Raw genomic sequence first — 25,216 nt, 5'->3', positions numbered from 1 at the left:
CAGATGGCCATGGTTTCAAGGGGTTTGGGCAAGAGAGGCCAAGACCTCCTCAAGGCATCTCCTCAAGTGCGCTCTTCCCTCCCCATGCGCTTGCCTGGGATAATCTCACTCCTGTCCTCACTCCTGCAGGGGCTGCAACTGACAACTTCTGAAATACCGCTGACATCTGGGTCTCTGTCTAGACCTCACTAGTGTGCGGCAGAGAGGGATAGTCAATGGTTCACAACTGTGTATTCAGCAGCCCCTCCTGATGACTTCGGGGCCCCTCTCGCATTCTAAGTCCACGCAGACCCTGAACGTGAGCCTGGGGACCCCCAGGGCTTCCTCGCAGTCCACTGCTCACTGTCCTCAGTGCTGCCCCACAACGCCCTGACGCGTGGGAGTGCTGTCCATGGTTCTGACCCCTACCATGGCTCCCCACCTTAGCGTGACTCCTGCGTTTAGCCACCTGCTATCCATGGCTGTGACTACCTAGAGCTGCCCTTGTCTGAGAAGCATGTCTCCAAGCTCCTGAACCCCTTCTCTGGCCTCTTACCGCATCCCTTGTGCAGGTCCATGCTAATGAACTCAAGGTCCCCCTCATGTGGGCTCCTGCTGCCTTCCATGTAGGCCACGTGTCTGCCACCTGGCGAATAGCGGAAGGTGAAGCCATAGCCTGCCAGGGTCACCTGTGTGCACGTGGGGAGAAGCCATACAGTTTGAAGATTAGAAATTTGTATTCTGGAGTCAGAGATTTCAATTGTGGGTACAATTGGAAACAAGCCAATGCCGAGCAGTACAGGAAGATGTGGAAAGAACCCAAACCAGTCATTCCCATTACTGCTCAGTCCCAGTTCCCAGAAGTAACCACTAATAGTTTCTCATATGTTCATTTTCTTTAAATAATCAGCAAATGCATGTGGATAAGGAGGATGCTCTAATTTTCCACAGAGGGATCGCACTGTACCTCCTGTTGGGCACACAGCCTTCTGCACTTTAATAGCGTATTAACTGCAGATCCAGACAGACCAGGTTCCGATGCCAGCTTGGCCCATTAGTGCCCATACAACTCTGGGAAAATTATGAAACTGTCTGTGCTTTGATTTCTCTGTTGGTCAAGTGAAGATAATGATAGTCCTCACCTTGCAGGGCTGTGAGGAGGCTTAACTGAGTTTAAAACAAAAAGTGCTTAGCCGCCAGACACACAGGTAGCCACATCGGCTTTCTAACGGCTACCTCTTATTCTGCTGAATGGAGAGGGGACACCTGTTGGCTTTGTCCACGCAAGACCTACATTCCTCTGGTCACAGTTTGTGATGGTTACTTTCATGCGTCAACCTGACTGGGCCACAGAGTGCCTAGACGTGTCGCCAAAGGTTATTCTGGGTATGTCTGTGAGGGTGTGACTGGAATGGATGGACATTTAGATCAGAAGACTTCCCTCTCTAGTACACACTAGGCCTCATCTCATCAGCTGAAGAACAGAACACAAAGGGTTAAGTGAAAGAGAATGCCCCTTGCCTGTCCACTTCAGCTGAACATCAGCATTTTGAGTTTGAACAGAAATACCGGCTCTTCTCAGGTCTCGAGTCTGCCAGCTTTCAGACTGGAACTCACACAAGTGTTTTCAGGCCTTTGGACTCTGACTAGAAGCACACCATTAGCTCTCCTGTTCTCCAGCTTGCCAGCTGCAGATCTAGGGACTCTGAGCTTTTTGAATTTGAGTCAAATTCTTATAATCTCTCTCTCTGTACACACACACACACACACACACTGATTCTGTTTCTTTTTGGCCTCCTGCTATGTGGGATCTTAGTTCCCTGACCAGGGATCAAACCCATGACCCCTGTATTGGAAGCTCAGAGTCTTAACAGAGAAGTCCTAGTTTTGCCTAATATGGTTCTAGGATTTTTCTCTGAGATCACCCCTCTCCAACTTTCAGTCCAGGTGATTGAGGTGGGGCTCATCCAATCCATCTCCACTGGGGTTGCTAAATGGAGGGGAGTTAAGCCTCATTTGCTGTGGTTACTTGGTCACCATAGCAGAGGGACTGCCTGATAATGAGCAATGCAAACACAAAAAGAGCCCAGAGACAGAAGATCCAGTTTCCTAATGACAGGGTCTGAATTTTTAGAATCAGCCATGCCTGAAGCCAATGAAGTCCCAGATTTTTCCACTCCAACGAGCAATAAATTGTACCTCCCCTTTTTTTAAACTAACCGTTTTTCTTTTTGCTTAAGGCATGTTAAATTTGGTTTCTATCATTAGAAAGAGTAATTATGATTTACTTTAAATACTAATCAATATGCTATCAGGAGTATATATTAAGGTTTTCCCATTTTACTGTCAGAATCAGTGTTGTCAGGAACATTTTGTACGTGTATCTTTTTTTTTCCTTTTATTTTTGGGTGCATCAGGTCTTAGTTGCGGCACTCAGTATCCTCATTGCAGTATGAGGGATCTTTCATTTCGGGCTTCTCTCTAGTTGTGGTGCATGGGCTCAGCTGTCCTGAGGAATGTGTGATCTCTGCTCCCTGACCATGGACTGAGCCTGTGTCCCCTGCATTGGAAGGCGGATTCTTAATCACTGGACTACCAGGGAAGTCCTTGTAATGTATCTTTGAATATATGGAATGGATAAATTCCTCACGGAGGAACCGGTAGATCAAAAAATGTATGCATTTAGCTCCATCAATCTTGCACAACCCAATGATAGTTGGTGGGCTCTGCTGACCAGTCCGCTGCCCCCACCCTGACAACGGGCAGTAGAGGGGCCCTCTTCTGTGCACTGACCGCCTGTGCAAATGGTGACCAATTAGTGTGAAATGCATGTTTATAGGTACCGTATTTGAACCAATAAACGTGAATCCTTCCACAAAAAGCAAAACAAAAATCCATATACATTTAAAATTTTGACTGCTATAAGAAATTGCCTTCCAAAAAGTTCGCCTGACTACACTTTCAATAAGTAAAGAATTCCTGTTTCCTTACATCCTTATCAGCAAGAGATATTATTTTTCTTTTTAATTTTGTCCACCCAAAAGGTAAAAGTAGTAGTGTATTTTAAGTTTAATTTCTATGATTACTAGAATTTAATAGTAATTGAGGGAGGTTGAGCATTTTTTCATACATTTAAGTAACCTGTGGATTTCTTTTTCTATGAACTGCTTTTCCTATCCTTTGTCCATTTTTCTACTAAGTGGCTTATCTCTCCTCATTTATTCGAAGAAGCACTTTATACATGATGAATAGCAATTCTTCGTCTGCAATAAGCATTGTGAAATAAATGCAGGTTTTAAGTCAGGCGAGACCGGGAGCCCAGAGAGCCCCCAGGGAGGGGGAGGATCTGGCAGTTACCTGGCACAGGTTCTCTGGATTCACAAAGATATTCTCAGCTGTCATGTTGCCATGAACGTACTCATTCTCATGGAGGAACTCCAGGGCATCCAGCTAGGGGACGAAAGCAAGCGTTTCTGTGAGAAGTGCTGATAACACAAAGAGGCTCTGATGCGAAGCCCTGGAAAGAAACCCCACTGTTGGGCCTGGGGTCATGTGATCCTGCTTGTCACGGGGCTGGTAACAGTGGCAGATTGCCTGTGTGTGTGCTTAGTTGCTTCAGTCATGTCCAGCTCTTTTCCACCCCATGGACTGTAGCCTCCTCTGCCCACGGGATTCTTCAGGCAAGAATACTGGAGTGGGTTGCCATGCCCTCCTTCAGGGGATCTTCCCAACCAGAGATCGAACCCATGTCTTCTTAGTCTCCTGCATTGGCAGGCGGACTCTATACCCACTGAGCCACCTGGGAAGCCCCCGTGGTGGATTGAGCCTGACTCATTCTGAGTGAAGCATTTGGATGCCCACTCTAACAGCACACTTCAGAATGTCTTAGAAGACATTGGGGTTTTGAAAAATTCAGTATTAAAGCTGATATTTCATTTTCCATCAATCTCTCGTATCTATTGGGTTGGCCGAAAGTTTGTTTGTCCTCAAGACGGTACAGGAAAACCCAAAAGAACTTTTTGGCCAACCCATTATTTCTTAGTTGATCGAAATCTCAGGAGGGGAAAAAGTTGGTTACTTACTGACCCTTGCAAAGAAAAAAACAAAAAACCAACACTCATGTATACCAAAGAGGTTTTCTCATTTGTCCAAAGAGGCAGAAATACATTGAGTTGCGCAGTGTGTATTTTTATTTCTAGCCCTGACTTTCCCACTGAGCCCCAAAGGCATGCATTGCACCCCCAGGTGCTCGCTGTATCTTGACTGCAACCCCCTTGGCTCCAAGGCTTAACTGCCCGCCCCGTTCTGCCGCTTCTCCAGACACTTCTCCAGACACACAGCCCAGCTCCTCCTCAGGCCTGGTCCTCTCTCCTGCCCACCTCACTCAGCCCCCATCTCACCCTCCCCAGCCTTCCCCACGTGGCCCACGGGGTCTTTCTACACCCAGAGCTGACGCTGCCCCTCCCTGTCCTCAGGCCTCACGTGGATTCCCGGTGTCCTCGGGACAAGAGCCCCCGCCCCTCAGCTTGGTGTTCAAGGCCCTGTGTCCTCTGGTCACTGCTGAGCCTCCACACCAACCTCAGATCCTGCCTTTCACCCACGACCCATCACACGGCAAACACTGCGTGTAATGACCCCTGCGTTGGGAGTGAGGAGCCTTAGTCACTGGACCACCAGGGCAGCCCCCTCCAGCAGTTTAAGTGAGGTCCTCTTCCTCTTCACAGCATGGGGATACTTCTACTCAGAGCACTTTTCACTGCTGGTGCAACTGTGGCTTAAACTCACCCTCTCCCACTAGACATAGAAACCACGTCTGTGCTGCATCGCACTGCATTCCCAGGCCCTGGGACGGTGTCTGACCCTCAGCAGGGACAGGATAAATATTTCATGGAAGGATGGATGGAGGAAGGAACGAATAACAGGTGTCCTGTGCGTTCTCTCCCACACGAGCCTTTGCCTAAGCAACTTCCTTGGGCTGGAACGCTCTCCGCATGCATTTCCACTCCCACTCTACCCAGCACCTTGCTGTTCCCCACTCTTGGCTTAGAAATAAACTCCACCAGGAAGCACAACCGAGCCGCTCAGTTTAGGCTGGGACCCTTCCTCCAACTCCCACAGCCTTCTGAACATCCCTCATGGCAATACTTACCGCTCTGGTTCTAACGGCCTGGGGCTCAGCTGTGCCAGTCACCCTGCTTGCCCCAGTGCCCAGCAGAGGGAGATACAGGCTGAATGTGTCAAAGAGCAAACAGACTGATAAACTAGGACCCGGGGCACCATGTCCTGGATGGGAGCCTGAGACCTTGTGGTACCTACCAGCCGGCAGGCCATCTGGAACACAGACCTCACTGACATCACGTGCTTCGGGAAGTCATCCAGGATCGACTGAAGGCTCCTCCCCAGGATGGGAAACACCAAGAACCTGGAAGACATGAGTGTCCCAGGAGGTGGGAGAGAGGACCAGGGCGAGGACAGAATATAGTTCACCAAGGATGGACTGTGGCTGGGGACTACCAGGTCCCAGTCCAGGGTGAGATGAAGGGTTGGATGGGTGGGGGATCGGTCTGGCTCAAAGCTGGGGGAGGAAGGAAGCAACTTCAGTGGCTCCAGGGTCCCAGCCATACCTGGGCATGAGACAGAGATGGAGGAAGCAGCCAGCGAAGTGCGTGCCAAGTGAAGTGACTCACCTGTACTTGTCCTGGTGAATGCCGAAACCGATGCAGGTGGGGATGGCCAGCTGGGGGACTGAGTACAGCTTCTTCCACTTGTTCACTGCAGGAGGCAGGGGCCTGAGAGGTCAGGGCCCACCTGGCCCCACACCCACAGCGGACCACAGCCCATTCTGAGACTGGAAGCAGAACTTACCTGAGCCCCGGCCAGACCCTGGGTCTCCTGGTTGGAGACATTGCTTCTGTGGGTGGGTGAGGGCTAGGCAGGCAATGACGGGGGTGTGAACATGGTTTTGAGAAAGCACTGACAAATCTGGAGTGAGTGGAGGGGGTAAGAGTGACCATGTAACCCATAATTCTCACGCAGAGCTAATGAGATCGGGAAAAGTCTAAACTGGTCACTGTGTCACTAGATGTCTGACCACCTTTCAGGATCTCAGTTGGATGGTAGAGATGGAGCAGTGTGCTGATGAAAGTTTAATAACTGGTTGTTCAGGAAAAAAATAGCCCTGATTTGTATTTGTGGATTTCTGTGGTGTAAATGCTTCCCAGTACGGCCAATTACAAGCTACCAATGTGGTATCACCGAAGATAAAGAGTTGGGCAGAGAGGCAGTAGCATGCCCTTATACGGTATTTCCATCACACGGATACAGTGAATGGAAGCAACTTCAAGAGTATAGATAACAGGGACTTCCCTGGTGGTCCAGTGGTTAGGACTCCATACTTTCACTGCCCGGGTCCAGTTCAATTCCTGGTCAGGGAACTAAGATCCCACATGCCACACAGTCTGGCCAAAAAAAAAAAGCACAGGGTACAGATGACAGGTAATGGAAAATGTAGACAAATGATAAGGAAGTGATAAACTGAGTATTTATTACCCTTGTCCCTTTCTTTGTTACATCTTGTTTATCTTTGGCTGTGTGGGATCTTGGTTGCTGTGAGGTCTTTTCTCTAGTTGTGGCGCGCTGGGGCTACTGTTTTATGTGGAGCACAGGCTCTGTGGTGCAGGCTTCGGTAGCTGTGGCTCCCGGGCTCGGGAGCACAGGCTCAGTAGTGGTAATGCATGGGCTTAGATGCTCTGCAACATGTGGGATCCTCCTGGGTCAGGGATCAAACCTGCGTCTCCTGCATTGGCAGGCAGATTCTTTACCACTGAGTCACCAGGGAAGCCCATTCTTGCTCTTAACCTGACTGTAAATTGATATAATTAATTCCTTTATTACTTATTTGGCTGCGCCAGGTCTTAGTTGCGGCATGGGAACTCTGAGTTGAATTGCACCATTCAAACTGCTAGATGCGGCATGTGGGATCTAGTTTCCCGACCAGGGATTGAACCTGGGCCCCGTCCATTGGGAGTGCAGTCTTAACCACTGGGCCACCAGGGAAGTCTCTGGTACAATTAGTTTATGACGGCTGTGTTTTAATAACTGGCTTACAGTATTTCTGAAAATTTAATACTCGGCTCTCAAGAGCTGGGATGACAAGCCAGCCTCAGCCCATTGTCTGTTATCTGTCCTCTGAGGCCCAAGGCGTGATAGGAGCAAACCTGGGCCTTGAATTTCATCCCCACACTTCCCACACCTTCAGGGAGAAGCCAATTGTTCTGACCAAGCTGGTACCTCCAGACTCTCCCCAACTTGCCCACTTCCCATACCTTGCAAAGGCTTGGCAGCCCGCTGGAAGAAGTTCTGTTCATTGAACAAGCGCCCATCCTTGGCATCCTAGTGGGGGAGGGGAGGGGAAAAGGCTGTCACACTGGAATCTCATAGGCAAGGGCTCCCAGATCATCACTGGCCGTGGATCATCCCAGGGCAATGCCAGCAACAACCTAGGTTCCCCAAGTCTTGCACATCAGAACCCGATTCCCTAGGGTGCTTCATGTGACCATGTATCAGAGAATTTGAGTTACTGCCTAGGTTCCTTTTCTTTTACAACAGGATCCACAAGTTTTCCCTAGACACAGGCCCTTCAGCTAAAAACTACATTTTTCCAGTCTCCCTTGCAGTGAGGAATGGCCACACGATCAAGTTCTGGCCAATGGGGATGTGAGCAGAAGAGAGATGGGCAACTTTCAGGTTATGCTCTTAAAGGGCTAGGGCAGGCTCTCGCCTTTCTCTTCTCCTGTTCCAGTTGGCTGGAATGCAGATGAGATAGCAGGAGCTGGAGCAGCCATTTCAGCCCATGAGATGATTATAGGTTGAAGGTCTTGGAGCAGCGAGAGAGAAGGAAAGTAAGCCTGTTGTTTATGGAACCACCATATCAGCCCTGGGCCACTGCCCAGACTTTTAAGTGAAAGAGGAATAAAATATTATTTTTGTGTAAGCCATTATTAACGTTGGGTCACTTTTCCCAAGCAGTCAACCCAAATACTTTAATTAAATACAACTAATAAAGCTGGGTTCTTAAGAGCACAGGATCAAAGAGAACTGGATTCAAATCCCAGCTCTGACATTCATTCATTCTTTCTAGAAAGTACCTATTATATGCCTAGTATTCCTTTGGGTATTGGTGATACAGCAGTAAACAAAGCAACTTGCCCACTGGTGCCCCTGGGCAAGTGACCAAGATTTTATTTTCTCGTCTGTTAAATGGGGAAACACGGTGACTACCCTAAAGGTTTGATTATGAACCAGGGTTGGGCACAGAACAGGCTCTCAGCAAGTAGGTGCTATTACTCATCTGCGAGTCTGGCTCCGGAGCCCTCACTCCGAATCACTCACAGGACCTCCATCTAGATCCAAGGAAGGGCACCTGAACTAGCTGTCCCAGTTTTTGGGTGCTTGTGTAGATCATATGACCAGGAAACATCGCAGTCAGGTCTCAGGGATGGACCTGACTGCAGCCTCTGAGGGGTCCCATGTCGGAGAACCCAAGGCCCAGAGGAAGATGTGCCCGGCCCAAGGTCCCACTGCTCCCTGCTGGCCAAGGCTATGCCTTTTGGCCTGCCCAGCCCAGCCCAGCCCTCCCCTCCCCTCGGGGCTGCCCACCCCACCCGGGCCCACTCACTAGTTTAAGTGAGAATCTTTGTTTCTGGGGACTTGACTTGCTGCCAGCAGTGGAGTCAGACTCAGCTGTGGACGGACAAAATGAGCGAGGTTATCATCTGCAGGGAAGGTGAGGGTCATTGTCCTCCGAGTAACGAGCAGCAGTTGTGGTTAATGAGTTCCCATGGGGTCAAGTGCATTCTCCACTTTCAAGACTGGAACCTTCTCATTTTCAAACAGCTTCTTTCTTTCTTCCTCTTTCTCTCTCTAATACACAGCTGTGCACACTTGTGGGTTCTCCTAGCGAATCACTGAGCCTGGGGGTGGTCCTGAAGCCCCCGACTCAGCCTCTGTATGCATGTGTTTGCATATACGAGTGTGTGGCTGAACCACACTAACTCCGTCTTGACAGGGCCATCTTAGGCCCACTCTTCTGCCCTCTCCCCTTTCTTAGCCACTGAGCTTTCGCTTATAAGGAGTGTACCCAAACCAGCTATGTTACTCATTAACTTTAACTCTTGCCTTCCTCTGAAAACTGGAAGAACGCCTTCTGCTGACACAGATGGTCAATGGTTCATGAGGAATAATGGTCATGAGACCCCTGGGGGAGGAACTCCCTGGTTCCTGTTGGCCTAGACATGATTCTCCCTCAGTAGTCAGGTTCTATCTTCAGCTTCATCCCCTTTAAATCCCTCTACACCCCTCTGGCAAAACAGAGCGCAGTTGCAAATGCTTCCAGATTGCTGACCACTGAATCCTATCCATATGTAAGTTACCCATGATAATCTTCATAACTGTATTTATGTTCCTTGTTGGTTTTTTTTTTTTGGCTGCGTTGGCTCTGTTGCCACACTCAGACTCTCTAATTGTGGTGTGTGGGCTCAGAAGTTGCGGGCTTAGCTGCCCTGCGGCATGTGGGATCTTAGTTCCCAGACCAGGGATCGAACCTGCATCCCCTGCATTGGAAGGTGGCCATCTTAACCACTGGGCCAATAGGAAAGTCCCTCCACTTCGTTTTTCTCTTTTTTACATCTTAAGGTTCCTTCTCAGGTCAGAGGATACTATTCATTATTCCTGTCTTTGACCACTGGGTAAGCTCCCCTTGGGGGAGGGCCACTGCCACAGCCTTCAGCCCCTCAGGGATCCCATGAGCTCCAAGTCCCAGGACGGCCCGTATCCAAAGTCTGATGGAGGGGAATAGAAAGGCTCAGCGGTGGTGGCCTAACACAGATCCATACTGAAGGACCACTTCTGCTCCAAAGCCCAGAGCTCCAGCTGAGGCAGTCCCGCCAGGCTCACCCACTTCCTTCCCTTCCCATCTTTAGGTGTGGATCTCCCCCTGGGGCACTTCCTTGTAAACATTCTTCCAGCTCAGCCCTTTCTGCTTAATTACAGACCCTGCAAATTCTCTTGTCCTGTGCTAAGTGTGCCCTTTGCACACATCATCTCCTTTAAGGCTCATGACAGCCCAGGGAAGATCTGTGTGCTCAGTCGCTCAGTCGTGTCCGACTCTTCTGCGACCCCATGGACTGTGGCCTGCCAGGCTCCTCTGTCCATGGGGTTTTTTAGGCAAGGATACTGGAGTGGGTTGCCATTTCCTCCTCCAGGGGACCTTTCTGACCTAGGGATCAAACCAGAGTCTTTCTACTACCATATATTAAATATGTTAATAGGCTGCTATATTAAATATTAAATATAAATATAGGCTATATTAAATATATATATATATATATAGGCTGCATTGGGTCTTAGTTTCAGTATGCAGGCTCAGCTGCTCTGCAGCACGTGTGAACTTAGTTCCAGGGATAGAACCCACGTCCCATGCATTGGAAGCGCAGTTTTAACCAGTGGACCACCAGGGAAGTTCTCACTCTTGTTTTTTAAAAAAGAAAGAAACGGAAAATTTTATCTGAGCCAAATCTGAGGATTACAACCTGGGAAGAGTATCGCAGAAAGCTCTGAGAACTGTCCCCTGTTCCTACTTCACGGATGAGACCAGAGAGCTGCAGCTTAGACAGGCCATGTGACAAGGGAGGCCCTGCGCCAGGCAGATCGGGGTTCAAGCCCAGCCCCTCCGTCAACTCTCTGTGACTTGGTGTCACACAAGCTAACCCCCTCTGGGCCTCTCTGCTCCACGTCAGTAAAGCAGGAGTAATGAAGCCCACCCTGGAGAGTGGATGCAACGGTTCAGAGGGCAGGAACAACTGAGCAGGAATCACAGCCAGCTTCACCCTTTTTTTTTTCCTGGCTGTGCTGCATGGCTTGTGAGATCTTAGTTCCCCGATCAGGGACTGAACCTGGGCCCTCAGCAGTGAGAGGACGGAGTCCTAACCATTGGACCGCCAGGGAATCCCTCAGCGGCACTTTTTTTTTTAATGTTTGTTTATTTATTTGGCTGTGCCAGCTCTTAGTTGCAGCACATGGGATCTAGTTCCCTGACCAGGGATTGAACCCAGGCCCCCTGCATTGGGAGTCTTAGCCACTGGACCACCAGGGAAGTCCCAGCTTCACCCTTTATATGAGCCACTCAGTGACCCTCTTCCCAGTCCCTGAGCCCAGCATGACTCGGGACACCGGGAGCACTCAATATGTGGCAGCTTTTAAAATATAATCAGCTGAGGGCCCACAGCTGGTAAGTGGCAGAGCGGCCTTGGCCGAGACACAGTTCATTCTGGAGTTTGTGAACTGAACTATCGCCCAGGGTCCCAGCCGGCCCTCTGCGTCATCCTTCCTTTTTCCTCTTCTTCCCCACCCTTTCCAACCACTCAGGCTGGTGTCGTCTAAGACACTGAGATAAAGGGCTGGGAGGTGATAAAGTGACTGAGAAGCCATGCTTGCCCACAAGAAGCTCCGGCTGGAGCAGGGCGGGAACCAGGGCTTACTGAGTCAAGGCCGAAGGTGACCTGAGCTCAGCCTTTAGGAGGGAAACTTAGGAAGGTGCTGGATCTCGGGGGAAAGGGGGTCCTCCCCACCTGTGAGGAGGGGTCTGGGGGGATCTTAGAGGCAACCAGGAAATGGCCGGGGCACCTCGTAGGTGTAACAGCAGGATCTGTCTCAGAGTCACCTTGAGGTCTGAGGGTAAGCAACACTCAATCAGCCACTCGATGAGAGCATTATCCTACATGCCCGACACTCAGAAGCAGGTAGGACAGCTGGTAATTTAAACACAATTTCCCTGCACTGCTCTGCAGGTTATAAAGGGCTTTTCTCCTCCACTCTTCTAACCGTCCCTGCTGACAGCTGGAGAGCCATTACAGACAGGAGCCAGCAGAGACCCAGCAAGGGCGGTGGACGTGGCCGAGGCCCCTGGAGAGCCTGGATGTAAACCCCTGGAGCTCCAGATGCTGTGACCTGGGAGATCCCTGGTACATGCAAACCTGATGGATGTATGGAAGGTCCCTACATGTGCCAAAGGCAGACAGGGGTGTGGCAGGCAGGCAGGTGGCAGCCTCTGATTGCCAAGAGACAGATGACACTGACCTTGGAGCAAGAATGCCGTGCTGGCGTCCATCATAACCACAATAACTGAGAATTCCCTGGTGGTCCAGTGGCTAGGACTCAGTACTTCCACTGCAAGGGCCTGGATTCAATTCCTGGTTGTGGAACTAAGATCTTGCAAGCCTCTCAGCGTGGCCAAAACCCCCAGTCCCCAACCCCCAAAACAAAAACAAAAAAACAAACCAGAATGACAACAGGAAGCATTCATATGCTGTTTGCCGTTTGTGCATTGTTCTACTCATTTAACTCTCCAACGACAACCCTGTGAGGTCAATATCAAAGCTCTCCATTTTGCAGGTGAGCCGGGTTGGGAATCCGCCTTCCACTGCAGGGGATGTGGGTTCGATACCTGGTTGGGGAACTGGGATCCCACATGCTGTGGGGCAACTAAGCCTGTGTGCCACAACTAACCCCTGACGCAGCCAAATAAGTAAATGACTGAGTCGCTCAGTCGTGTCTGACTCAGCGACCCTGTGGACTGCAGCCCGCCAGGCTCCTCTGTCCATGGAATTCACCAGGCAAGAATACTGGAGTGGGCAGCCATTCCCTTCTCCTGGGGATCTGCCCGACCCAGGGATTAAACCCATGTCTCCTGCATTGCAGGCAGATTCTTTACTGTCTGAGCCACCAGGGAAGCCCAAGTAAATAAACAAATGTTATCTATTTTTTTTAAAGAACAGTAATTCCACCTGAGGATTACTAGCTGACAGTCTCTCCATCTTTGGAGGGTACTCTGGGACAGCCTGACTCAGTGGTTCCCAACCGTGGGCGGTTCTGCCCACCAGTGGGCATCTGGCAATGTCTGGAGACAGTTCTGGTTGTCACAACAGGGAGAGGAGACAGGTGCTCCTGGCAGCTGGTGGGTAAAGGCCGAGGATGCTGCTAAACACCTTACAGTGCACAGGACGCTCCCCACAATGAACGCCAAGGGTGCCGAGGCTGAGAAACCCTGGCCTAATTTATAAAAGGGTAAACGGCATACTTAAAATGAGCTCTAAGGGACCCCAAGGGGAACCCATGGAAAAGAGAGGCAACCATTCTCCCCAGAGCAGTTGAAACTGAGGACCAGGGAGAGGCTCAGGGATGCTGCTGGGAGAAACACACAGGTGTGTTAAGGGGCTGCAAGTGGAGAGAACCACACACTTTTCAGGTGTGAGTAAATTAAGGGCCTTGTGCTGTGGGGCTGTCCCAGAGGATTCAGGGGGCCCTAGTGTAATCAAGGGCTTTCCAGGTGGCACTAGTGGGTAAAGACCCTGCTGGCCAATGCAGGAGATGTAGGAGATGTGGGTCCAATCCCTGGATCGGGAAGATCCCCTGGAGGAGGGCATGGCAACCCACTCCAGTATCCTTGCCTGGAGAATCCCATGGACAGAGAAGCCTGGTGGGTTACAGTCCATGGGGTCTCAGAGTCGGACACGAAGGAAGCGATTTAGCACGCGTGCACACAGCATAATCACAAGGGTCCTTAGAAAGAGGGAGGCAGGGGGAGATCTGACCACAGAAGAGGAGAGGGTGATGTTGTGCTTTGAGGATGAAGGGGCCACAAGCCAAGGAACGCAGGCAACCTCCAGAAGCTGAACAGGCAAGGAAACGGATTCTCCCCTGGAGCCTCTGGAAGGACTACCCTGCCCGTATCTTTTTATTTTTTTGGCCACGTTGCGAGGCATGCAGGATCTTAGTTCCCCAACCAGAGACTGAACCTATGCCCCCTACAACGTAAGCATGGAGTCTTAACCCCTGGACCACCAGGAAGTCCCCCTGCCCACGTCTTAACTTTAGCCCCGTGAGACCGATTTCAGACTTGGGACCTCCACAACCAGAAGAAAATAAACGTGTGCTGTCTTCAGCCATTAAGATTGTGGTGATCTGTGATGGCGGCCACAGGAAGGGACTACAAGGGGTGCACCTGCATCCACAGGGGCACAGACCAGAGGGCGGGCCTGAACTTGAAGCCCAGCCGCTTCTAGGGAGCAACTCTCCATGCACACCGCGGTGAGCAGCTGCAGAAACGGACGTAGAAGCCTCCGTACTGGGCCTCCCAAATTGTGCCAGGGAGACCAGGGAGGGTGATGTTACAATTCAGTGTTTGACAAAGGAAGAAAGAGTGCCATCTCATAGGGCTGCTACGGGAATAAGATGAGTTGATAGAGGACTTAACAGGGAGCGCCCAGGGTAGGCTGGGAGTGTCAGCTACTGTAATAAAAATCACCATCCTGGTTGCTGCTGTTGTTTTCAACTACATCCTCCCGACTGGTGCAGACTGGGAGAAGCCAAGGGCAACCTGTCCTGGGGTAATGCTGCCCTGAAACACAGCCACGTGCAGCCCCCTGCCCCCCTGTGCACACGCCAGCACCTGGGCCTGGGACCAGGTGGGTATCTGCAGAAGAATGAATGACGCTGGCGGGCTGGGGCTGGGAAGGGGTTTGCTCTTTTCATCAAACAACCCGAGACACAGAAGGTGAAGACACACGGCCCAGAGCCTGACCTTCCACTGCGGGGTGCTGGTGTGAGGACACGGGTGGCTTCTGCCTTCAAATGCCTCCTGCCTTGTTTGTCTTTCTCCCTCTTCCCTCCCTGCCCCCTGGGCTCTCCCCATCCTTCTCCCTCCAGCCTCTCTCTTGCTGTTGCTTCTGCCCCGCCGTCCCTTCCTCTTCCTGTGGCAGCAAAAACAGAAATGAGTGAACAGCCTTTGGCACGTACCAGCCAAACAGGCCTGTAAGAGTTTAACAATCTTGGTTACTGTTGAGCTGGTACTACTAACAAACACCTGTGGCTGGGCTTGTCCTTCACAAGGCTCATTACTCTCTGACGCCACACAGATTACGCTCTGCACCTGGCATTCTTCTCGTCCCACACTCTCTTGCAGCAGTCTGCATTTCAGAAAGAAGGTCACGGGCTGATAACTTCCGGGACACCACGCCCGGCTTCTGAGCTGCCTGATCTCAGCTGTGGTCGTTTTGAAACTTTGCAAAGAAAGAAAAACAGAAAAGCAAGATCTTCACTGGGATATAAAACCTCTCCCTATTCACCAGAGAGGGGAGCACAGTTCTTGAGGTGCTTGCCTGCTGTGATAAAGCCAGTTTTTCTATTTCCTTCAAACCCTGTCTCTGTAATTTTTTTATTTGGCATCGATGGACAGAGGGTCAAGATTTTGGCAACTCTGCCTCTATCCTCTCCTCATTCCTTCTCACTCAGATTCCTTCCTCTTCCTTCCCTCCCTCCCCCTCTTGTGGTGCAATGGTTACGAAGCCAGAACACCTAGTGGCAGTCCCAGTTCTGCCACTTTGAGGCTGTGTGACCTTGGGTGAGTGGCTTCCCCTCTCTGTGCTCCAGCGGTAGGGTGAGGTGACATGAGTGTCTCCCCCTAGCACGGCTGGGGGCAATAATAAGTGAGCCCAGAACAGTGTCTGGCAGGGAGTGCAAGGTCCCGAGTGTCCCTTCATGCTCCCCTCTCTCTCGCCCTTGCCTTCTGTGCCTCCACAACTAATGCTGCCTCTGCCTGACAAGATCCCTTTACAGTTTTCCAAGCTCATTGCCTCTGTCCCTTCTCATGATTTGGGGTCAACAGCCCCAGGAGGCGGGTGGGACACCCTCTCGCACTTTTCCAATGGGGACACTGAGGCAGAGCTGCTTGCCCAGGCTCACTGGGTGCACCAGAGCCAAGTCACGACTCTACTCGTGACTGTCTCCAATGCCCAGGCTCTAAGGCAGGGCAACCAACTTGAGGCTCAAAACTGCCTGCACGTGTGTCTGGCTGGCACTTCCAAGTCCAAGGTTTCCTCTCAAAATCCACATTTCTGGCTTTTCCTAAAAACTTGGAAGCTCTCTGGAGCCAGGGCTACTCATTAACACCTCTGGGTTTCATTTTCCTCATTGAGAAAATAGGGATAATGACCATACTGACATCGTGAGGCTGTTGTGAGAATTAAACTGATTAACATGAAGCAAACATATGTCCACGTGAAAACCTACACACACGTTCAAAGCAGCATTATTCATCATGGCCCAAGGCGGACACAGTTAAAACCAACCGATAAATAGAACCAGATGTGACATAGACACATCTTATTCAGCCGTAAAACAGAAAGCAGTTCTGACAGAGATGACAACACGGGATGGACTTTGAAAACATCGTGCTGAGGGGAAGAAGTCAGACACAAAAAGCCACACAGTGTATCACTTCATTTACCCAAACTGTCCAGAACAGGCAAATCCATAAAGACGTAAAGTAGATTAGTGGTTGCCAGGGGATGAGAGTGACTGTTAAAGGTACAGGGTTTCCTTTTGGGGTGACAGAAATATTCTGGAACTAGATGGTGGTGATGGTTGCACACCATCCTGAACTTGCTAAAACCCACTAAATTGTAGACTTTAAAATGGTGAATTTTATGTTATATGAATTTTATCTCAATTTTAAAAAAGTCAAAAAAAATCTCACAAAACCACATGAAGTGCTTACTTAGACAGGGTCTGGTTTGGAGTATGCATGCAGTAAATGTCAGGTTGATTAAGACTAATATATCCAGCGCAGTTATTTTTTTCTTCATTGAAACAAGGTGTCTGACTGCATTTTTTTGTTTACCTACTGACAGTTTTTAAGCTCAGCCCAGCTTCTTCCTCTCCTGCTGATAAGAAAGCCTGGAGCTCCCTCTTTTGCTAATGGTGGAGATTCAAACCACATGAAGCTCTGGCTCATGTAGACTCCTCACCACCGCCTCACCTCTTAACCACAATAAAAACCTGTGCTGGGTGCTTTTCCTTGTTCTTGTAGAGCTGTTCCCTGCTCCCCACCTCATATCTCATAATGCAAGCAATAAACCCTTCATATCCTCATTCATTGATTCCAACCAACTTTGGGGGGCAGGGTCCATCCTATGTCTGGTGGCAGAGATGAGCTTCTCAGGTGGTGCTAGTGGTAAAGAATCCGCCTGCCAGTGCAGGAGACGTAAGAGATGCAGGTTCGATCCCTGGGTCAGGAAGACCCCTGGAGGAGGGCATGGCAACCCACTCCAGTATTCTTGTCTGGAGAATCCCATGGACAGAGGAGGTTGGTGGGCTACATTCCATAGGGTTGCAAAGAGTCAGACACAACTGAAACGACTTAGTGTGCATGCATCCATCCTATCTCTGCAGGGCGGACAGAACCATCATCAGTGCCCTTATCTTCTGACCACACTGGGCTTGCACTCCCGTGTGAGGACAGTAGCAGTCTCCACACAGGGCACAAGCTCTCTGGTTGGCCACAGTCCCCACCTCCCAGTCGCCTGACTCCCAGCCTCCTGCTCTTACTTACTCTACCTGCCTGGTAAGCTGCAGGCGTCTATGCTGTAGGCAACTACGTCTGTGGTCCCAAATCCAAGAGAAAGCTGCCTTGAGGCAGGTCTGCTGCTGGGATACACTTTCATTTCCATTCTCAGAAAGTGGTTCTCTCCCCTCTGCCTGGGCTCCAAGATAGCCCACCCAGCCCAGCCCCTGCCCGCCTGTGCAGAGTGTACCTTCATAGAGAATGCCCTGGTCATCCCTGGTCTGCAGGCATCTCAGCTCCCAGTGCCGCCCACTCTTGTCTGTCAGCACCGTCCCCACTGGCAAAGCCTCCAGCGAGGTGGTCATCCGGCTTCGCTTCAGGGTCTGAGGGCTTTGTCTGGTCGTCTGAGGGCTGCTACGGGGAGTTGGGGATCTGCTCAGGCACCCTGCAGAAGGATGGTCAGAATAAAGAAAAGGCAGCCATGGGGATGGTAGGGGGCTGTGAGCAGGGAGGGGAGAGGTCAGCTCTGGCCATGGAGAGATGGATTGCAAGGGCAGCCTGTAGGCAGGGAGGCGGGGGAGGAAGCTGGGAGGAGGGTCCAGGAAGGGGGAGGGAGGCCTGAGCAGAGGCATGATGCCCCACTGGCAGATGACCCTTCTCTCCCCCCACCGAGAGTCAAGCCAGGTTGAGTAAAACTCTCACCTTTGGGTTTCCCACTGGTACTCAAGGTGTCCTGAGATCCAGAACTCTTGCCTTCTGAAGGGAGCGATAAGGAGGGGGAGGCAACATAGCTGGACCATTTCACTTTCTTGGAAGATGTTTCAGAACTGGTGTTCCTCTTTCTCCCTGAGCCTAGAGAGGCAGACCGAATGCAGACTGCAGTTACAAAGGTCCTTTCCAGGAACCATGAGACCAGAAACCCTGAGATCACATTCAACCACTCTTTTTCCTTTGACCCTCATAGCCAAGTTTTACTTCTATCACCTGAATAATCTAAGCAAACTCTTCCTTTTTGTTGTTCTTCTCTTCGTGGGTCTGAACCCCTGTTATACCCTCGAACACTGTGTCACTGGGTGGTCTCCTTCACATAATCTCTTCAGACCCGTCTTCCAATTCACTATTCCCCCTTTAGCTGTGTCTAGTCCACAGCTTAAACCATACTATGGGTTTCTGATTGCCATGATGTTATTTATTTGGTTGTGCTGGGTCTTAGTTGCAAGATGTGGGATCTAGTTCCCTGACCTGGGATCGAACCCAGGCCCCCTGCATTGGGAACACAGAGTCTTAGCCACTGGACCACCAGGAAGTCCCAATATTTACTTTTATTATCATAGATTTTATTTGGTTCTTTAAAATTTTGCCTAATCAATTCTAACTAGTTTTTGTTCCTTCATTACCAATAAGATTTCTCTGTACCCAAATCTGTGCCAGGCATGGTCCTGGGTGCTGTGCAAACAACAGGTTACAAACCACAATCAACAGAGCTTACAAACCATGAAAAAAATTCCTATTCTTACAGAGCTCAAAGCTGAACAGTAATATAAATGAGTAAAATAATACATTTAGGGCTTTCCTGGTGGCTCAGTCAGTCAAGAATCTGCCTGTGATGCAGGAGACTGGCTGTAGCGCAGGAGACGCAGGTTCAGTCCCTGGGTTGGGAGAGCCTCTGGAGAAAGAAATGGAGCACCAGGAAAGTCCCTTGACTTTGTTTTAATAGGATCCTTTGGACTGCCACTTGAAGAGAACCATAGATGATGGAGAAGCAGGGACAGCAGGGGGAAGAAAGCTTCTACAATACTGGTGAGGGTGAGATGGACCAGGGTGGTGGGAGGAACTGGTCTGATTCACCAGTGATTTTTAAAGGGAGAGCTGATGAGATCTGCTGGAGGGCTGCAGTTGTGGGGTGGGAGAGAAAGAGAACTTGAGGATGACTCTAAGGTCTGAGAAAACGGACAAAATGAGCTGCTATTACCTTGATGGGGAGTCTCTGGAAGGGGCAGACCGGGCGGCAGGCATATCAAAACGTTGGTTCTGGGCATGTGGAGACATGTGTGGGACATCCAATAGATGTCAAGCAGGCAGTCTGATACATGCGGATATAGATTTCAGGGGAGGAGTCCAAGCCGGAGACAGAAATGAGTCAACTGTCAAGTTTAGAGCCGTGAGTCTGATAAAGATACCTGAGCAGAGAGAGTGAGCCTGAGCTCTGGGCTTTAGTATCCACGCAGGGTCTGGCAGGCTGCAAAGGCGTCTGTGGTCTCTGCCTAGATGCACGCACACACACACATCACCCCTCCTCCAGGGAGGAGTGCAAAGCCCCGGTTCTTACCTCGGGAGGATGATGTAAACAGCTTGACAAAGGTCTGGGACCCCTCATGCTTCTCTGTAGGCAAAGGTTTTCCACAGTAGGGGCAGAATTTGAATGTTGCTTCAATACCTTTGCCACAGTCTGGACAGAACATGCTAGAAAACAGAATGGCGGGGGGGACAGGAAGCTGAAAAACTTAATCTATTGCTGTCGAGTAGGCACCTGAGTTCCTCATGGTGACAAGATTACAGAACGAGGCAAAGTTATCATACCTGGAATACCCTCTCAGAAAGTAGCCTTTTTTTTTTTTCCTGGCCACGCCTTGTGGCATGCTGGATCTTAGTTCCCTGACCAGGGCTCGAACCTGTGCCCCCTGCAGTGGAAGCGCAGCATTGTAACAAGTGGACCACCAGGAATTCCCACAAAATGGCCACTTCTAAAATGAGTTCCTGCCCCCTGTGTCCAGTCTCTCCCTAAGGACCCAGGGCAGGTACAAAGCAGAACAAACGCAGAGTGAAACTACAGAGCTCACAAAAGGTACAGAAATGCCTTGAGGTCAATAAAAGTTGGGCAGGAGAACTGCTCCAATCATGGAAGCACTGAGGGTCTTCAATTGTAATGTGATGCTCATTTCTTGAACCACGTGATGGGGATGGGAGAGACGGTTAGTGCTCACCAGATAGCCACACACTCCCCCTTCAATTCCCAGGGTTCCTTACAGTGAGATTGGGGCCACATGACTAGTTCTGGCCAATGGGGTGTGAGCAGAAGTCATTTTCTGGCCAAGGTAGTTAAGGGCCCAAGTACCTCCTCTGCCAGCCGTCCTCTGCAGGGATGGCCCTGAGGAGGCCACTTACTCCAGACAGCATAGGCACGAGATGAAGGACAGCTGCCTGGTCCACACTGCAATCTCATGATTGGCAAATAAACTTTCCTTGTATAAACCACCAGGATTTCAGGGTTTATTTGTTACTGCAGCATAGCCCACCACATCCTGACTAACTTAGTCAGATAATGGGTGTTCACTATGATAGCCTCTAAGCCTTGTGTATTTCTGGAGTATTTCCTAATAATTTAAACAAAAATCAAAGCCAAAATCACACACAGAGCTTGTGACAATTGAGGACACAGCAGGTATATTCACTAGCTTGGGCAGCCACAACTCCCACAGACTAGATGGTTTAAATGACAGGAATTTATTTTCTCACAAATTTGGAGGCTAGAAGTCTGACATCGAGGTATCAGCAAGTTTGGTTTCTTCTGAGGCCTCTCTCCTTGACTTGCTGATGGCCACCTTCTCACTGTGTCCTCACGTGGTTGTCCCTCTGTCTGTGTTCTAATTTCCTCCTCTTTTAAAGATACCGATCATACTGGATTACCTATCTTAGTCTGTTTAAATGGCTATAATAAATATTACAGACATGGGACTTTCCTGGTGGTCCAGTGGTTAAGAATCTGCCTTGCAATGAAGGGGACGTGGGTTTGATCCCTGTTTGGGTGGCTTAGAAACAATAGAAACTTACTTCTCACAGTTCTAGAGACTGGGAAGTCCAACATCAAGGTGCCACTGTGGTTGGGTCCTGATAAAGGCCCTCTTCTGGGCTACAGACTGACAACTTCACCCTGTGTCCCTATATGGAGGAAGGGGCTGGGAAGCTCTCTGGGTCTCTTCTAAGGGCATTAATTCCACTTATGAGAGCTCCACCTTCATGACTTAACTACCTCCCAAAGGCCCCATCTCCTAAAACCATCACATTGGGCATTTTAACATATGAACTTTGGGAGGACACAAACATTTAGGCCATTGCAGGCCCGCCCTAAAGACCTCATTTTAATTACCTCTTTAAAGGCCCTACTTCCAAATATGGACACATTCGGAAATACTCAGGTTGAGGGTTTCCATGAACGAATTGTTGTGAGACACAACTCAGGTCATGAGAGCAGGATGAAACTAGTTCATAAGAGAAGCAGAGAAACTCAACAGGGATAACAGGACAACAGGCATTTTCAATGAATATATTTTAAACAGCAAAAGAAAAAAAAAAAGCAAAATTACTTTATTTGTTCTTAGTGTACAGTCCCAGTTATTAGCTGGGATATCAAAATCAAAGTCAAAATAAACTTTTGCTCATGACTTCATTTAACCTTGCAAGACAAAGGTTTTTTTTCTTTTTACTTTTATTTATCTTCGACAAATAACAACTGTCTATACTTAAAGTGTAAAACCTGTGTGTATATGTATACGCCTGTGTGTGTGCTCAGTTGTGTCCAACTCTTTGTGACCCCATAGACTGCAGCCCATCAGGCTTCTCTCCCCATGGGATTTTCCAGGCAAGAATATTGGAGTGGGTTGCCATTTCCTCCTCTAGGGGATCTTCCCAACCCAGGTATTGAACCCACCCCAGGGATTGAACCTGTGTCTCTTGGGTCTCCTGCACTGACAGGCAAATTTTTACCCGCTGAGCTATCAGAGAAGCCTAAATACACACACACACACACACACACACACACACACACACACACACACACACATGTATACATGACAAACTGAGATTAAAACAGAGTGATCATAGTTCAGGCATAAAAAACCAAAATTGGGTGGTCATTGAGGATCTGTGAGAACTTGAACTTTCTGTGAATGCTACCTAACCCAAGGACACAAACCACTTTTTGAAACATCTGCTACCTGGCATCTTGTGTCTCAGGGTTGTTTCCCCTGTAACCAAACAACCATTTTGGATCCCAACTAATTCTTGCTTAACAAGCACCCTTACTTCTTGCCAGCTCCAATTGTAATTCTTGATAAATAATTCATGTAACCAACTGTGGCCTTGCAGTTTTTGCCTTTAGAAGCCTCTTCCACTTGTAGTCCAACAGAAAACAATACAAGTTGCTTCTTTTTATTATTTTATCAAAAGATGAATATATGTATACCTTTTTAAAATAAAAGTGTTTATTGAATTTTTCACAACATTGTTTCTGTTTTACGTTTTGTGTTTTTTGGCAGCCAGGCACATGGGATCTTAGTTCCCCAGTAAGGAACTGAACCCGCACCCCTGCACTGGAAGGTGAACTCTTAACCACTCGACCACCAGGGAAGTCCTGATGCATTTCTTCATCAGGATGCTCTCAAGTGCTTCTTGAATCTGGGTCTCCTGGGCTGCAGTCCTAACAAACCTCAAATAAATGCCTATTTTATTCAGGTCCCCATTTCTGAAATGTTGGTTAACAGTATAGATTATGAAACAATTACCATAATAAAACTAATTCACATATCCACCACCTCTCATAATTCCAACTTGTGTGTGTGTGTATGTGTGTGTGTAGTGAGGAAACTTGCGATCTACTCTATTGGCAAATTTCAAGTATACACTCACATTATTATTTACTATAGTTTCCATGTTATACATTAGGTCTCCAGAACTTAATCATCTTACAATAGGAAGTCTGTACCCTCTGGCCAATATTCCTTTTCCCCCACAGCCTCTGGAAGCATTATTCCACTCTGTTATCATGAGTTTGACACTTCTTTTTAGATTCCACATATATGTGGGATCATGGCATATTTATCCTTCTGTGCCTGGCTGAATCCAACTAAAACTTTTTCCTTTATCCACTTTAAAGGCTGGTCTCTGTTGCAATTGCAAAGAGTGGAGTCCTTACAGTCCCAGGCTTTAGTCCCAGGCTGCCTGGATTTGAACTCCAGATGTGCTCTTTGCTGGGCATGTTACTTAGCCTCTCTGTGCCTCGGTCTTCCCAATGGTGAAATGGGGCTTTTAATAGTTCCTATTTGACATAGTGGCTTCCTAGGTGGCTCAGTGGTAAAGAATTTACCTGCCAATGCAGGAGATGCAGGAGACATAGGTTTGTTCCCAGGGTCGGGAATACCCCTGGAGAAGGAAATGATAACCCGCTCCAGCATTCTTGCCTGGAAAACTCCATGGACAGAGGAGCCTGGCAGGCTGAAGTCCATGGGATTGCAAAGAGTCAGACACAACTGAGCCTGCTCACATTTGAAAATGGTTGGAGGCATAAGTGGAATACATTTCTATCAACTGCTAAGAACAGGAAGGTCTTTTATGTTATCATCTTCCACTTGTTAATATTTCTATTCCTCCCTTTTCTCTTTCTATATCTTAAGCTCTGAGCCTCTCAGATCTCTCTAGTTCCTCTTGGGGCAGACTCATGAAACTCCAGTGTCTGCCCTTGAAACCACTGTCATGCCCATGATAACTTTCCTCCTGGGAATGAAGTCTGAGAGAAGCAACACACAAGAGATGGAGCAGGAACAGGCTGCTGGTGGGGAATAGGCTTTCAGGGGCATGTGCCCGAGGGGCTGGTACCTTTATGGGGTCACGATCTGGCCCTCAGATTCACTGGGCTGGAAACTCCATCTTAACTGTGTCCTGTAAATGAATAAACGTGGAAAGGCTGACTCAGGCTTGCTGTACATGGGAATAAAAAATAATGATTGATGTTTATTGAGAATTGGCTATGCAACCAACACATGCTAAGTTCATTCATTTATTCAATGATTATTCACTGAACTCCTACAGCAGCAAAGGAAACCAACAGGCTCCTGACTTGACAAAGCTCATTCTAGTGGGGGAATACAAGCTTGATAAACAAATAAGCAAGTAACTGTAAAAAGTCACACGAGGAAAGAGCTATAGTAAACTCTCAATAAATATGTATAGAAGAAAGAAAGGAGTCCGAGGGCTGAAGTCACCATTCCAAGGTCATCTGGCTAGCTCAGGACTCAAAGCCAAGGCTCCAACACTCAAGTCAGTCTTTATCATTCACTCATACATTTTCTTTATTGATTTGTTCAATATTTACTGAACATATGGAGTGTGTTAAGTATTGTATCCCTCCTGGCAGGTCCTGGAACGCAGCACAGCAAAAGAGCTAATAGCTAGACTTCACCTTAGGGCAGGAGGAATAACAGTGAAATGATTTGCCTCGGCCCCGCCCTCTGCAGGGACCACGGATGACGTAGTACCAAGGCGGGGCTTCTGTCACACTCTCCGTTAGCTTGGCCCGTCTCCGTTGTATCCACGCCCACCACCAAGATGGGACAGTTGCAGCTGACAGGTTATCTCGGAGACCAGAAGATTCTCTCATCCTGACCCGCGATCCCCGCTCCCGAGGGCTCAGTCTCCCACAAAGGGTCGCGCTGACGTCACAGGCACTACGACCGAACTGTAGCTAGGCCCCTAATCCGCCTTGTCTTCCCCTCACATCTGGATTTGGCGAGCTGAGTGGGCAGACAGATATTTGCAGCCAGACTCTCTTGACCCTCCAGGGGAACTGGGACTCACCTTCTCAGTTGCCCGGCGGAAACTTCCGCTAGGGCGGGAGGCGCTGCGCGCGCACCCTCTCCCCCGGGGGAGGACTGCGCCGGCGCAGCCTTGGCCGACCTCCTGACTGCCGTGGGCTGTGCCTGCCTGGGAACTCCGTTTCCCAGGCACCTTTGCGGCAAGCCAGTCCGCTGACTCAAGGCTGGAGGAGGGATTATTCCCTCATCGCCC

The 25,216-nt window shown here is 49.3% G+C and overlaps 1 protein-coding gene and 1 long non-coding RNA gene across 12 annotated transcripts in view; both read right to left on the bottom strand.

The window, feature by feature from the left end:
* VRK3 (VRK serine/threonine kinase 3) overlaps positions 1-25,038 on the bottom strand; it is a 53,232-nt gene extending 28,194 nt beyond the window's left edge. For 6 of the 11 annotated variants that reach the window (XR_014060760.1, XR_014060758.1, XR_014060757.1 and 3 more), the window contains exons 1-11: positions 25,007-25,038; positions 24,029-24,091; positions 19,707-19,840; positions 18,080-18,229; positions 17,628-17,822; positions 8,657-8,721; positions 7,305-7,371; positions 5,667-5,751; positions 5,296-5,401; positions 3,337-3,429; positions 536-668 (exon numbers count right to left, since the gene is read on the bottom strand). Coding sequence is in view for 6 of the 11 variants with exons in the window: in XM_081514956.1 (XP_081371082.1) it covers positions 536-668; positions 3,337-3,429; positions 5,296-5,401; positions 5,667-5,751; positions 7,305-7,371; positions 8,657-8,721; positions 17,628-17,822; positions 18,080-18,229; positions 19,707-19,839 (1,027 nt within the window). In the remaining 5 variants the exon portion in view is untranslated. Of the gene's footprint in view, positions 1-535; positions 669-3,336; positions 3,430-5,295; positions 5,402-5,666; positions 5,752-7,304; positions 7,372-8,656; positions 8,722-17,627; positions 17,823-18,079; positions 18,230-19,349; positions 19,558-19,706; positions 19,841-24,028; positions 24,092-24,611 lie in introns of those variants that run through there. The other 5 variants (XR_014060762.1, XM_081514960.1, XM_081514961.1 and 2 more) reach the window with 2 other exon arrangements.
* On the bottom strand, positions 10,999-13,815 carry LOC145515213 (uncharacterized). The gene is made up of 2 exons (XR_014060763.1): positions 12,206-13,815; positions 10,999-11,116 (listed from the first exon to the last, which is right to left on the bottom strand). It is a non-coding gene; the product is annotated as an uncharacterized LOC145515213 (long non-coding RNA).
* Positions 25,039-25,216: the final 178 nt, after the last annotated feature.

Source organism: Giraffa tippelskirchi, chromosome 7, assembly GCF_054371585.1.
Source record: "Giraffa tippelskirchi isolate mGirTip1 chromosome 7, T2T-mGirTip1v1.2.pri, whole genome shotgun sequence".
Lineage (NCBI taxonomy): Eukaryota > Metazoa > Chordata > Mammalia > Artiodactyla > Giraffidae > Giraffa > Giraffa tippelskirchi.
The sequence above is the reverse complement of the archived record's forward strand: the minus strand, read 5'-3'. Positions and strand labels throughout refer to the sequence as shown.